Source organism: Neovison vison, chromosome 8 (assembly GCF_020171115.1).
Source record: "Neovison vison isolate M4711 chromosome 8, ASM_NN_V1, whole genome shotgun sequence".
In the NCBI taxonomy this organism is placed as follows: Eukaryota; Metazoa; Chordata; class Mammalia; order Carnivora; family Mustelidae; genus Neogale; species Neogale vison.
In genome coordinates, this window is record NC_058098.1 from 23,728,183 (window position 1) to 23,741,496 (window position 13,314).

The following is a 13,314-nucleotide window of genomic DNA, read 5'->3' on the forward strand; positions in this document are numbered from 1 at the left end:
GTTAAATCTTTTCAAATATGATGGAAGTTTAAAAAACGTCTGAAAAAATATAACCACATTATAGGCAAGGAGTTTTTTGGTAACCATATCACAAATAGATAACACCATAAGCAAATTTGATGTTTGTCTGGACTTTGTATAAGATTCTAGTACTCCTTAGATTGGGAGGAAGCCCTATAGCATCTGTACTCTGTGTAACCAAGATCCCTAGCTTCCTGTGTTTTGCTATTTGGAGGCATAAGTGTTATGGAAAGGAAGTTGACCTGAGAATCAGGGGTGGATGTTAATGCCATCTCTGATGCTGCTAGGTAACCACAGGATTCGAGGCAGATCACTTAGCCTTGCTTGACCTGTTTCCTCACCTGTAAAATAGACTTGAACTAAATATTGCCTAATCCTTTCTCAATTGCTTTGTATTCTCTAACTGCTCTTAGCAAGTTGTCTCTTTTTTACGCATTAGAACAAAGGAACTCCATGTTTCAGTAAGTTAGACCTTTCAATGTCAGCCACTTTCATAGTGATTTTGGAGCTGGAAGGGGCTTTAAGCAACATGCAGGCACTTTCTTCTATCTGTAGATATATCTGATTTTGACAACACATATACCTGTATGACCCATTTTCTTTATATTGTAATGTATATCTGAGTAGAAGATACCAAAGACTTCCATTTAGCCAAGTTCATAACAAAAGAGAAAATTATTTTGTTTGGGGTTGTTGAAAAAGGTTTTTTTATCAGCTAACTGGGCCTACAATTTACTTTCCATCTGTAAAACACAATTACAAGCAACGTTAACCTCCTCAATTAACTTCTATCTCTTCTTTTAAAAACATGTCCTGAAGTTTGCATTGACTTTTTAGACTTGGTGAAATATAATGTTTTCATATCCTAACTGAAGTTTTGTTATGAAATTATATTGTTTTCCCCTTCAGTTCAGTATGCTTCGGTGAAAATTATATTCTTATTTAAAGCAGGAAAAACATTTAAAATCAAAGATAAAAATTTAAATTGAAGAATTTAAATTAGAAGAAATGATTTCTCCCTGTCTTTATGAATATCTTGCACAGAGATACTTGTTAATATTTAAAAATGAGTATGAACTGGCATAATCTGCATCCCATATTTTTTATAGAATTTCATTGAAATTTGAGACTTAAATGTTCTCATGATGCCAGTTCACAAACATTGAACTGAGGCCAGAAATAGATCTAAGTCTATTCATTTAAACTTATCTCTCTCTTCTTCTCTCTTATATTCCCTACTCCATCTTATTGCTTTCCATGTATTTAGTGCATCAGGTCCTGTGCTAGGTTTTTGGCATATATGTTCTCATGTAGTACTCACAATGTCATACTGGTTTTAAAGAAGAGACGGGTTACTTTCAAAAAGGTTAAATAATTTGTTCATAACCACCCAGGTGCTAAGTGGTAAAGCTGGGATTAGATTTGAAATCTAGCTAATGCCAGAGACTAAGCTCTCACAGCTACTACAAGCCAGTGCGCTGTCTTGTTCTTTTATTTTTGGTTGGTTTGTCGTATGTGGTGTGTGTTTGTCCCATTTCTGGTGGCGAAAAGACTACTAATATTATTCGCTTTCTTTCATGACCAAGAATCCAGCAAGCTAAAGGTACAGAAGGTGGAGCCCTGGAACAGTGTACGAGTGACATTCAACATCCCCCGGGAAGCAGCGGAGCGGCTCCGGATGCTGGCTCAGAGCAACAACCAGCAGCTTCGGGATCTGGGGATTCTCTCCGTCCAGATTGAAGGTGCCCTTCTGGACCCAAATCATAACAACAGCATAACGTAGCATGATTTTCTGTGCTGCCTTGTTGGTTCCTCTCATGTTTCAGAATGCCAAGTAACTCATGTAACCTGCACTTCACATCGCAACACCTTAGGATAAAGAGAAATTGATGCTTTGTCTGGGTCCTGATGCTTCAGCATCCACAGCCTCAGACTCCATTCCCTTGTCCGATTTTGTCTGTCGGTCCATCAAATTAGGATTTTACTGGCACCCTGACCAGTAACTGATTTGTCTTGTAAAGAATATCTAATTTCATTTGCTTCCTTCTACCAAATAAGCTTTAGTATTTATTTCTTAATTCATCTAACAGAGATTAGGAGGATTTGAATTGTCCTTTTGTAGCAGTATTCATTTTTCAAATATTTTGCCAGAGTGGTCTTTTCAAAATGAAAATATGCTGCACACACACACACAGCCACCCCACCCCCTGTATGGCTTGCTCTTGTTTACAGAATGAGGACTACATGCGCGCGCGCACACACACACACACACACACACACACACGCACGAACCCCACCCCCACTATGGCTTGCTGCTGTTTACAGAATGAGGACTAAACTTCTTACCATGAGTGATCTCATGGCCTTGTGTGGTCTGACCTCTACCCTTCTTACCCAGTCTTAACTCATACAACTCTCCTCCTTGCTGTCTGTTCATGCCTCTGCAGTTTTCTTCTGGTTCCTTGAAAATGCATTTCTTCCTCCTGCCACAGGCCCTTTGCATTTATGTTTTCTCCATATGGAATGTTGTCCCTTACCATTTCCCCTTCCCTTAGTTAACACCTATTCAGCCTTCAAGTGTCAGCTTAAATCTTCTTAAGGATATATTTTCTGAATTCCTTGATGAAGTCAGTGTCTTTTATGTGCTCTCACAAAAGTCTGTTTTTTTCTTTTAGATCATTTATGTAATGCTTTCATCAGAACAATTATTTGACTGTTGTTTTATTCTCCCCTAGACTGCAAGCTCCAGTAGGGCAGAGACCATGTCTGATTTTGTTCATTGTTGTAGCTCTGCTTGCCTGGAACATGTTAGGTTCCTTAGTAAACAGATGTTGAATGAAAACAAGGGAAGCACACACAGAATAGCACCACTTTGCTTGAGCACTTGGCATACCATGATCAGTATAATATGGTCTTTGCTGTTATGAACTCAGAAGAAGCTCCTGACCTTGGTGAGGGAGACAGACCGTGAGAGATACAAGTACCAGGTATGGGAGAGCACAGAGGAGGTTAGAAAGGATTATGTGTATTTTGAAAAATGGGGTAAATCCCATCATTTGATAAACAAGGGAATAGTGGTTTAAAGAACAATCAGTCTATTGTGAAAAATGTTGGATTATTTAAAAGGACCCAGGAAAGTAAAATTAATCCATGGCAATCTAAAGGATATAGGATGAACTTAGTAAAGCAGTTTTTGGCTACAATAAAACTATAGAGGCTGCTTATGTTTTATGGAACACATAGTTGTTTCTTAAAGACTCTAAATTTTTTAAAAAAGATTTTATTTATTTATTTGACAGAGATAGAGATTACAAGTAAGCAGACAAGAGAGATGGAGAAGCAGGCTCCCTGCTGAGCAAGGAGCCTGATGTGTTGCTCAATCCCAGGACCCTGAAACTGACCTGAGCCAAAGGCAGAGGCTTAACCCACTGAGCCACCCAGGCATCCTCTAACTTTTTTTTTTTTTAGAATCTATTTATTTAGAGGCGCCTGGGTGGCTCAGTCAGTTAAGCATCTGCCTTACTCAGAGGGCTCCCTCTGCCTGCTGCTCCCTCTGTTTGTGCTTGTGTGCTCTCTCTCTCTCTGTCAAATAAATAAAATCTTTAAAAAAAATTTTATTTGAGAGAGAGAGAGCATGGGGGAGGGACGGGAGTAGGAGAAGCAGAGGGAGAAGCAGACTCCCCACTAAGCAGGGGAGCTCCATGCAGGGCTCAATCCCAGCATCCTGGGATCATGACCTGAGCTGAAGGCAGATGCTTAACTGACTGAGCCACCCAGGTGCCCCAAAACTCTAAATGTTTTATAGTCTCTGTTACCTATTTATGTGAATTAAAAGGGCTTTGGGACTTTATGTTGTAGTGTTTTCTAATGGAGAAAGGAAACACCAGTTTCTTCTTTTAATCAGAGCTATTTCCTCTGAGTTCTTTTTAGAAGGATAAGGGGCTGGCCTTTATTGTTATAGCCATAAATTAAAGCATAAGTACCATCAAGGAAGTAAAATAGATAATGTGTTTCAAGAAATTATGAAATTCATATATGGCAATGATTATCACATTACAGAAGAGAGTTCTTTAACTTTTAGGATACACATGTGTATCCCAGGTGATCTCCTTTTCTCCACACTCCCTCAGAATTTAGGCAGGATTGAAAGGGGTGGCAGCAGCTTTGCCTATGTGAAACTGTTAACAAGCTTATGTCTTAGTACACTGTAAGAGGAGATGTTGCCACTACCACGGTGTCTGCTGCAGGGGTTCAGGGACAGGTTGTTCCCCAACAGCCCATTTTCCATTGAAGAATACTCTCTGCACCCTTCTTTCTTGAGTTTTGGCCAGGGAGTTGGGAAGACATCATTTTTGAGGACATTTTGTGATGCCTCTATTCATTCATGGTGATTTAAAGCAGAGTCTGCAAACTTTTTCTGTAAAAGGCCAGAGAATAAATTTTTTTGACTTTGTGGGCCCTAAGATCTCTGTCACAACAATTCCAGTCTGGTTGTGGTGCAACACAGCCATAAGCATATGGAAGTGAATAAACATGCATGTGTTCTGGTTAACACTTTATTTACTTATACAGGCAGCAGGCTGGGTTGGGCTCATAGGCCGTGGTTTGCTGACCCCTAATCAGCGAGCTTGGGAGCCTGCAGTGAACTTCACATGTGTTTCTTTGATACCAGTTAGCTTATATGCAGTTGGCAAATAGGGGAATGATAGCACTATAATGTGGAAATTCTATCTATTCATATAAAGAAGGTAAGGGAAGCTGAAATAGTGGAAACAGGATGATTATCAGAAAGAAAACAACAGACAAGCTTAGCTGCTGCATAGGTGGGAGTCCTTTCAGCTCCATTTTAAGATAATTAAGAATCAGAATTGACACTCAGATACCTTTCTTCAGAGGTGCACCCCCAGACTAGCATGGCTCTTGGCTTGTGACAAGTTTCACGTCCTCCTGTGCCTGCTTTAATGGCAGCCCCACTGGCTCCGAGCTCTTTTGCATCTGCATTATCTCAGCACCTGTGACCAGGCATTGCCACTGTAAATGTTTCTTTTCTTTTTTTAAAGATTTATTTATTTATTTATTTATTTGACAGAGATCACAAATAGGCAGAGAGGCAGGCAGAGAGAGAGGAGGAAGCAGGCTCCCCGCGGAGCAGAGAGCCCGATGCAGGACTCGATCCCAGGACCCCGGGACCATGACCTGAGCAGAAGGCAGAGGCGTCAACCCACTGAGCCACCCAGGCACCCCTGTAAATGTTTCTGGATATGTTGTCTCCACCAGTTACTGTTTTTATTAGAAAAGCCACATAGGTTTTGAGTTTGTTCCAACAACACTGTTTTTTTCCTGTAAAATCTGTAATTTTCAGTGTGAGATTTTATGGAATGTGGGATTTTCCAGGAATGCATTCATCATATAGAAAAATGCGTGTAATTCTTTGTAAAGTTGTAAGATGACAACTCATAATATATTCAATAAATAGCTAATGAGTATCAGACCCTGTTCTGTGTCCTAAGGATATAATTAGGGTCACCATACAATTTATCATCTAAATTGACACTTTTGAGAGTAAAAAGGGTGCTATAAATAACTCTCCTCGAACAACGGGTATAAAGGAACTAGGACAGATTTATGGTTACTCTTATATGGGGATGGGGAAAACAGACAAGAAATCAAGTGAATGAGTAAGTAATTACATGAATGTGCTCTGAAGAAATAATAAGATGTTCTGATAAGGGTGACCTACCCTTGGATAAGACAATTGGAGAAGGTCTTTAGGGACCTGGGACACTTAATTAAGTTTACATGAAAATTGAGAAGTTGGCTTATGTGAAGACAGCAGGAGAACTGTTGTAAGCAGAGGGAACAACATATACAAAGGCCCTGAGGTGAGAAGCAGTTTAATGTGCTGTGCCTAAGAAACTAAAAAAAAGGGGCGCCTGGGTGGCTCAGTGGGTTAAGCCGCTGCCTTCAGCTCAGGTCATGATCTCGGGGTCCTGGGATCGAGTTCCGCGTCGGGCTCTCTGCTCAGCAGGGAGCCTGCTTCCCTCTCTCTCTCTCTCTGCCTGCCTCTCCATCTACTTGTGATTTCTCTCTGTCAAATAAATAAATAAAATCTTAAAAAAAAAAAAAAACTAAAAAAAGGTCACGGAGGCTGAATCCTAATTATTTTTTTTTCTAAAATTTTTTTTTAAGAATTTATTTATTTATTTGACAGAGAGAGATCACAAGTAGACAGAAAGGCAGGCAGAGAGTGAGAGAGAGGGGAGCAGTCTCCCTGCTGAGCAGAGAGCCCGACGCGGGACTCGATCCCAGGACCCCGAGATCATGACCTGAGCCGAAGGCAGCGGCTTAACCCACTGAGCCACCCAGGTGCCCCGCTGAATCCTTATTATTGAAGGAGAAAATAGTGTAGTTGAGATTAGAGAGGTAGGCAAGGGCTGCATCTGGGCTGTTAAATATGTCAGCTACCAGCCATATGTGGCTGTTGAGCACTGGATGTGTGACTACTTCAAACTGACATGTGCTGTAAGTAAAATACATAGTGAATTTTGAAGACTTAGCATTCTCAGAAAAGAACGTAAAATATTTCATTAGCTTTTTGTATTAGTTACATGTTGAAATAATAGATGTACTGAGTTAAATAAAATATAATTAATTTCATCTGTGTTTCTTAACCTTTTTACTGCAGCTTCTAGAAAATTTAGAATTATATGTGTGGCTCATATTGTATTTCTTTTTTTTTTTTTAAGATTTTATTTATTTGACAGAGAGAGAGAAATCACAAGTAGGCAGAAAGGGAGGCAGAGAGAGAGAGGGGAGGAAGCAGGCTCCCCGCGGAGCAGAGAGCCCGATGCGGGGCTCGATCCCAGGACCTAGGATCATGACCTGAGCCTAAGGCAGAGGCTTTAACCCACTGAGCCACCCAGGCGCCCCCTCATATTGTATTTCTGTTGAACAGCACTGGACTAGGTAGATCATTTAAGGCCTTTATATCCTGTGTGGAGGGGTTTGGCTTTAATTTTTACAACAGCAGGAAGCAATGGAGCAGTTTGAAGCAGAGAACTGACATGATCTGATGTCCATTTCAAGAACAATACTCTTTTGGGGCGCCTGGGTGGCTCAGTGGGTTAGGCCTCTGCCTTCAGCTCAGGTCATGATCTCAGGGTCCTGGGATCGAGTCCTGCATTGGGCTCTCTGCTCGGCAGGGAGCCTGCTTCCTCCTCTCTCTCTCTCTGCTTGCCTCTCTGCCTACTTGTGATCTCTTTCTGTCAAATAAATAAATAAAATCTTTAAAAAAAAAAAAAAGAGGATAATACTCTTTCTACTTACAGTGTCTTAGCAAGTTTGGTATATTAATAGTTCCTTCCATTTGTTGGAAACCGCCAAGATCTATAATCTCTTTTTCTTTCATTCCTGTCTCCCATAGACAATTTAGAGTATCGTATAGCCCCTGGAAATTGGTCCCTTAGTAGGATGCTTGTGCCCTATGTCCAATCTACCTGTCTATTGAATATAAATACCCAATACAAAAAGGTGACTTTTATCAGTGACAAGATAGAGGAAGCTACTGCGTCCTCATTAGTTTCCTGCTTTATCATCTGGCTCAGCCAGGACCCCACAATATGGAATGATGCTGGAAAGATACTAATCGTGCAATGCCTTAGCCACTGGCTAGCTATACTTCTATTTATCCACAAGGTGGTGCTGTCATCCAGAGTAACAATAGTCAAAATTTTTGGATTAAGTGTGGGAGGTATCCTGAAATTTCTTTTTATCACTAAACCAAGTAAAATTTATGTTATCTCTAAGTTTAGAGTTACTCTAATTAATTGGAACAGTTATATTGATGTTACCTACTGGGATATTATGAGGTTCAAATGAGATAAAATCTTGTAAGTATTAAAAACTCTACAGGCATGCCTGGGTGGTCCGTCATTTAAAAGTCTGCCTTCAGGGATGCCTGGGTGGCTCAGTTGGTTGGACGACTGCCTTCTGCTCAGGTCATGATCCCGGAGTCCTGGGATCGAGTCCCGCATTGGGCTCCCAGCTCCACGGGGAGTCTGCTTCTCCCTCTGACCTTCTCCTTGCTCATGCTCTCTCTCACTGTCTCTCTCTCAAATAAATAAATAAAATCTTTAAAAAAAAAAATTGAAAAAAAAAAAAAGTCTGCCTTCAGCTCTGGTCATGATCAGGCTCCCTGATCATCATCAGGGAGTCTGCTTCTCCCTCTTCCTTCTACTACCCCAAGGTCCCCCACCCCTGGCAGTTGTGTGCTCTTTCTCTCTCTTTCACTTTCTCCCAAATAAATAAAATCTTGAGAAAATAAAAATAGGGTCACCTGGGTGGCTCAGTCAATTAAGCTTCTGCCTTCGACTCAGGTCATGATCTCAGGGTCCTGGGATCAAGCCCCGCATCAGGCTCCCTGCACAGCAGAGCGTCTGCTCTTCCTCTCACTCTGCAGCTCCCCCTGCTTGTGCTCTCTTACTCTCTTTCTCTCTGTGTGTCAAATAGATAAATAAACTCTTTAAAAAAATAATAAAAATTAAAACTCTATACAAATGTTTGTCTTATCATTAGATGCTGTAAGAGTTGCGATCTATCTACTCTTCATTGTATTACTATCTCTAATGGATATCTCTTTATATTATAGTTTTTAAAAGGGAAATGGTATTTTGCTCACAAATACTACAGTGTCCCTGTACCATCTGTACCATCATATGCTCTTTCTCCATTTAACCTACTTCTGTCTCTACCTTCTGATTGTAAATTCCTGAAAGGTAATCTAGGATTTTGAGAATTTTTGAGAACATTTTCTTCCTTCTCACACACATAGACACACATCACACTTGCACATACTGTGAGCTAGTTGAAAATACACATTCAGAGTTACAAGCTGTCTCCTGACACCATACATCGTTAGTGATTGCCCATCTGCTGTAATGTAAGGATTGATTATGTCCTTGTGCGTCCTATAAGTAAACCTGCTCAGGTGAAGTTGAAGGAAGATCTATATCGTATTGCACTTACCCTTTCTCTGAAGGTAAACTTACATAATTCTTCAAAAACACAGAGAACTGAAGTCTTGTATACCTATTTTTAAGCCACATTTGCATCTTATCCTGATGGTTTCCTTTTTATAACCTATCATTTTCAGGGGAAGGTGCTATCAACCTAGCTTTGGCTCAGAACCGAAGCCAAGATGTGAGAATGAATGGACCCATGGGAGCAGGAAATTCCGTTAGGATGGAGGCTGCATTTCCCATGGCAGGTGGTCCAGGTGAGATCTCCCACTCAATTATATGACATTTTACTGGTTTGCTTTTTTCCCTTTATTTGCTAATGTATGACCATTTGGGTCCTGCAAAATAGATGGGGTTTCTGGTACATCTCTGTTTTCTGGTTTAGGAAAGCAAGATTTAAATCACTCTTAGGAGGCTAGAGTCAGAGCATGGGCTCATGCTTAAAGGTAGATAGATGAGCATTGAGCTGTACAGCAAACTTTTATTGTGTTCCTTTTGTAGGACATGACCTCTGCTTAGTGTTGGAGATAGAAATGAATAAAATATTTTCTACCCTCAGAAGTTTATAGCATAGTGGAGAATGTAGCTTTTCATCTCCCACTTTCTCTGAGGCTGAGAATCTGTGAACTGAGTTCTTGCGTGCTTACATGGAATCTGAAGAAATATGTGGAAGAATATGTGGTTTTAGGTACTTAGAATTTGAGAGGGCTATAAATTATTTGCTAGCTTTTCCAGTAAAACTGAAATTTCTTCTTTAGAGATTGAACTCAATAGTCTGTGAATCACAAAATATTAGAATTGAGTTGGTTCTTGGGGCACCTGAGGGTTCAGTCAGTTAAGCATCTGACTCTTGATTTTAGCTCAGGTCATAATCTCAAGGTTGGGAGATCAAACACCGTGCATCGGGCTCTGCACTGGGAATGGAGCCTGCTTGGAATTCTCTCTGCCTCTGCCCTCCACTCCCAAAAGAGAAAAGGAATTGAGTTGGCTCTTATTTATTTTATTTTTTATTTTTTTGGTGAGTCCCAAGCTTTATTTTTTTAAACAATTTTTACTAATTTTTCAAGTTCAGTTAATTAAAATATAATGTATTACTAGTTTTGGAGGTAGAATCAGTGATTCATCAGTCTTATATAATACCCAATGCTTGTTATTTCATGTGCCCTCTTTACTGTCCATCACCCAGTTACCTCCTCCCCTCCAGCAACCTTTCTATCCCCCTCCCCTCCAGCAATCCTCAATTTGTTTCTTATGATTAAGAATCTCTTATGGTTTGTCTACCTCTCTAATTTCGTCATTATTTTTCCCTTTCTTACCCTATGACCCTCTGTTTTGTTTCTTAAATTCCACATATGAGTGATATCATATAGTATTTGTCTTTCTCTGACTGACTTATTTTGGTTAGCATAATACCCTGTAGTTCCATCCATGTTTTTGCAAATGGCAAGATTTCATTTTTTGATGGCTGAATAGTATTCCACTGTATATATAACACCACATCTTCTTTATCCATTCCTCTGTCAATGGGCTCTTTCCATAGTTTTACTACCGTGAACTTTGCTGCTATAGACATTGGGGAGTTTTGGTAGTTTATACATCTCTAGGAATGCATCCATTTCTTCCAGATTGCCTAATTTGTTGGCAAACAGTTGCTTATAATATGTTTTTATAATTGTTTGTATTTCTTCAGTGTTGGTTATGATTTGTCCTCTTCTACTCATTTTATTTATTTGGGTCCTTTCTCTTTTCTTTTTGATAAATCTGGCCAGGAGTTTATCAATCTTATTAATTCTTTCAGAGAACCAGCTCCTAGTACTGCCTCTTGTTCTCTTTTTTGAGGTGAGTTTTTCTGTCTTGTCATTCTTGCAGAAAGTGGTTGCTTTTCTATTTGTAGAGTTGTAGCTATCCTTTTCTTAAATCTCCAGTTGAGTTCACAAGTGTACAGAATGATTTGACAGCTATCTAGCTGAATTCCTGGGACCAAACAAAACTAAGGTCACCTTCTCCTCCCCCATCTTGGATTCTCAGTCCCAAACTTTAAATCTCCCTGAGGACTTGCTATTCCCTCCCTTTCCACCTCTCGAGCTGGCTCACATTTAAAGCTGAGGAACTTCAGGGGTGCCTGGGTGGCTCAGTCGGTTAAGCATGACCTTCAGCTCATGTCATGTTCCCAGGGCCCTGGGATGGAACCCTGTGTTGAGCCCCCTGCTCAGCGGGGAGTCTGCCCCTCCCCCATGCATGCACATGCTCTCTCACTTTTTTCTCTTGAATAAATAAATCTTTAAAAAAAAAAAAGCTGAGGAAACTCTGGAGCTCACAGAAAGGAAGCAGTTTGCCCAGGGTCAAGTAGCAGTGGCCTAGTATCACAGACCTAACACCCAGTCCAATATTCTTTTCACTATAGTAGTGGCTTTCAAACGTTTTCTGCTGCAGGACCTTCTATTCAACTAAACCAGAAAAGCACAGCCACTCTGGTTGAAGCATAGTAACCTCCTGAAACTATACCCATTCACCTCCCCTCGTACCAGATAGCTCTTGAAGAAATACAGAAGAATGGAGAGCATCGATTTATAAAGCCATTGTTCTGAACTGTAGCTAAAGACTTGGCCGTATAAAATTGAAACTGTAAGTTTTATCCTAATAGTACCATTTTCTGGTTACTTCAGGCTAGTCACTGTACCTCTCCAAGCAGCAGTTCTTCACCTAAACAAGTGAGATAATAATGCCTTCAGTCTTTTGAGCTCATGCTTGAAGGTGGATCAGCCCTGAGCCCTGAAGCTGATATTTGCAGAGTTCCTATTATATGTCAGGACCTGTGCTATTGGGCTGTTACGGAATGCCACATAGAAGATGTACAGTACTGGCTTGGTACCTCTAGTAGAGGGTCAGTAGTTAGAGTTCTCCACTGAAGTCTAGCATTTGGTATTGTGGTAGCTTGATGAGAGATAATGATGCTATTGCTAGTACTAAAGAACCAGAGTGGGAAGAGTCTGGCCAAATTGCATATAGTTAATGAAAGAATAGCTCTAGGATTAGGAGGACCAATAGAGAGAATGGCTGAAATTTTTCCAAAATTGGTGAAAGATGTGAATCCTCAGAAATCCTGAAAATGTAAATAAAAATAAATCCATGTTTGACACAAAATTGTAAGGGTGTAGAGCATGTTAAGCAAAGAGAATGTTAAAAGCAACTCAAAAGACCAATTTTTTACAAACAAAAAGCTATCAGATCACAGCTGATTTCTCAGCAGCAACACTGAAAACCAGGATGTTGGAATAGTATTTTCAAAGTGATGAGAGAATAATTGACAGCCTAAAATATTAAGCCTACCTATACTATAAAGAGTATTATAAAATAAAGACATTTTTGAAGACACTGAATGAAGGTACCATTAACAGACTCTTGCTAAATGAACTGCTCAAGAATCTACTTCAGGAAGAAGAAAATTGAACCTAAGATGGAAGAAATAAGATCTAAGAAGGAGTGGTGAGCTAAATGGTAAACATTGGGTAAATCTAATAAGTATTGGCTCATTTAGCAATAATGATCACATGTTTAGACTTTTTAAGTCAAGTGTGACTGTTGACAAAAGATATTAAAATAATAGAGGGGTGCCTGGGTGGCTCAGTCAGTTAAGTGTCTGCATTTGGCTCAGGTCGTGATCTTGGGGTCCTGGGATCAAGCCCCATATCACATCACATAGGGCTCCCTGCTCAGTGGGGTGTCTGCTTCTCCCTCTGCCCCTCCCCCTGCTGGTGTGTGCTCACACGCACTGTCTCAAATAAAATCTCTAAAAGTAAAAATAAAATAATAGAAATAAAATGTATAACTTCTAAACTAGTAGTAGAGGGGTAGAAAGGAAGGGTATGTTGGGAAAAAATCCAATAATATTCAGGCAAATTAGGAAAACAGCATAGAAAAAATAGGAAAACACCATAGAAAAAGAAAGAGTAAAAAGCAGAGGTATCAAAAAAAAAAAAAAGGAAATCAAAATATATCAGCAATTAATAGTAAAGGTAAATATATTGTGAACACTGATAAAGAGACAGTGATGAATCAGATTGAATAATCTCAGATCTAGTTACGTGCTCCTACAGGAAGCACATAAAACATGAGGATTTGATTCATAGTTAAAAGAACGGAATAAAAGATAATCCAGGTGAATATTAACCAAGAAAAGGGGTATAAGGGTATTTTTATCAGATAAAACAGCAAGATAAAAAGCATTACTGAGGATAAATAGGGCCTCTTTATGATGTATAAGGAAATGATCAGG

At 39.8% G+C, this 13,314-nt stretch overlaps 1 protein-coding gene across 5 annotated transcripts in view; it reads left to right on the top strand.

The window, feature by feature from the left end:
* Positions 1 to 13,314, top strand: part of NCOA6 (nuclear receptor coactivator 6) — a 108,323-nt gene that overhangs the window by 56,890 nt on the left and 38,119 nt on the right. For all 5 annotated transcript variants that reach the window (XM_044263186.1, XM_044263188.1, XM_044263189.1 and 2 more), the window contains 2 exons: positions 1,608 to 1,763; positions 9,173 to 9,295. In XM_044263186.1, the coding sequence (XP_044119121.1) occupies positions 1,608 to 1,763; positions 9,173 to 9,295 (279 nt within the window). The remainder of the gene's footprint in view (positions 1 to 1,607; positions 1,764 to 9,172; positions 9,296 to 13,314) is intronic.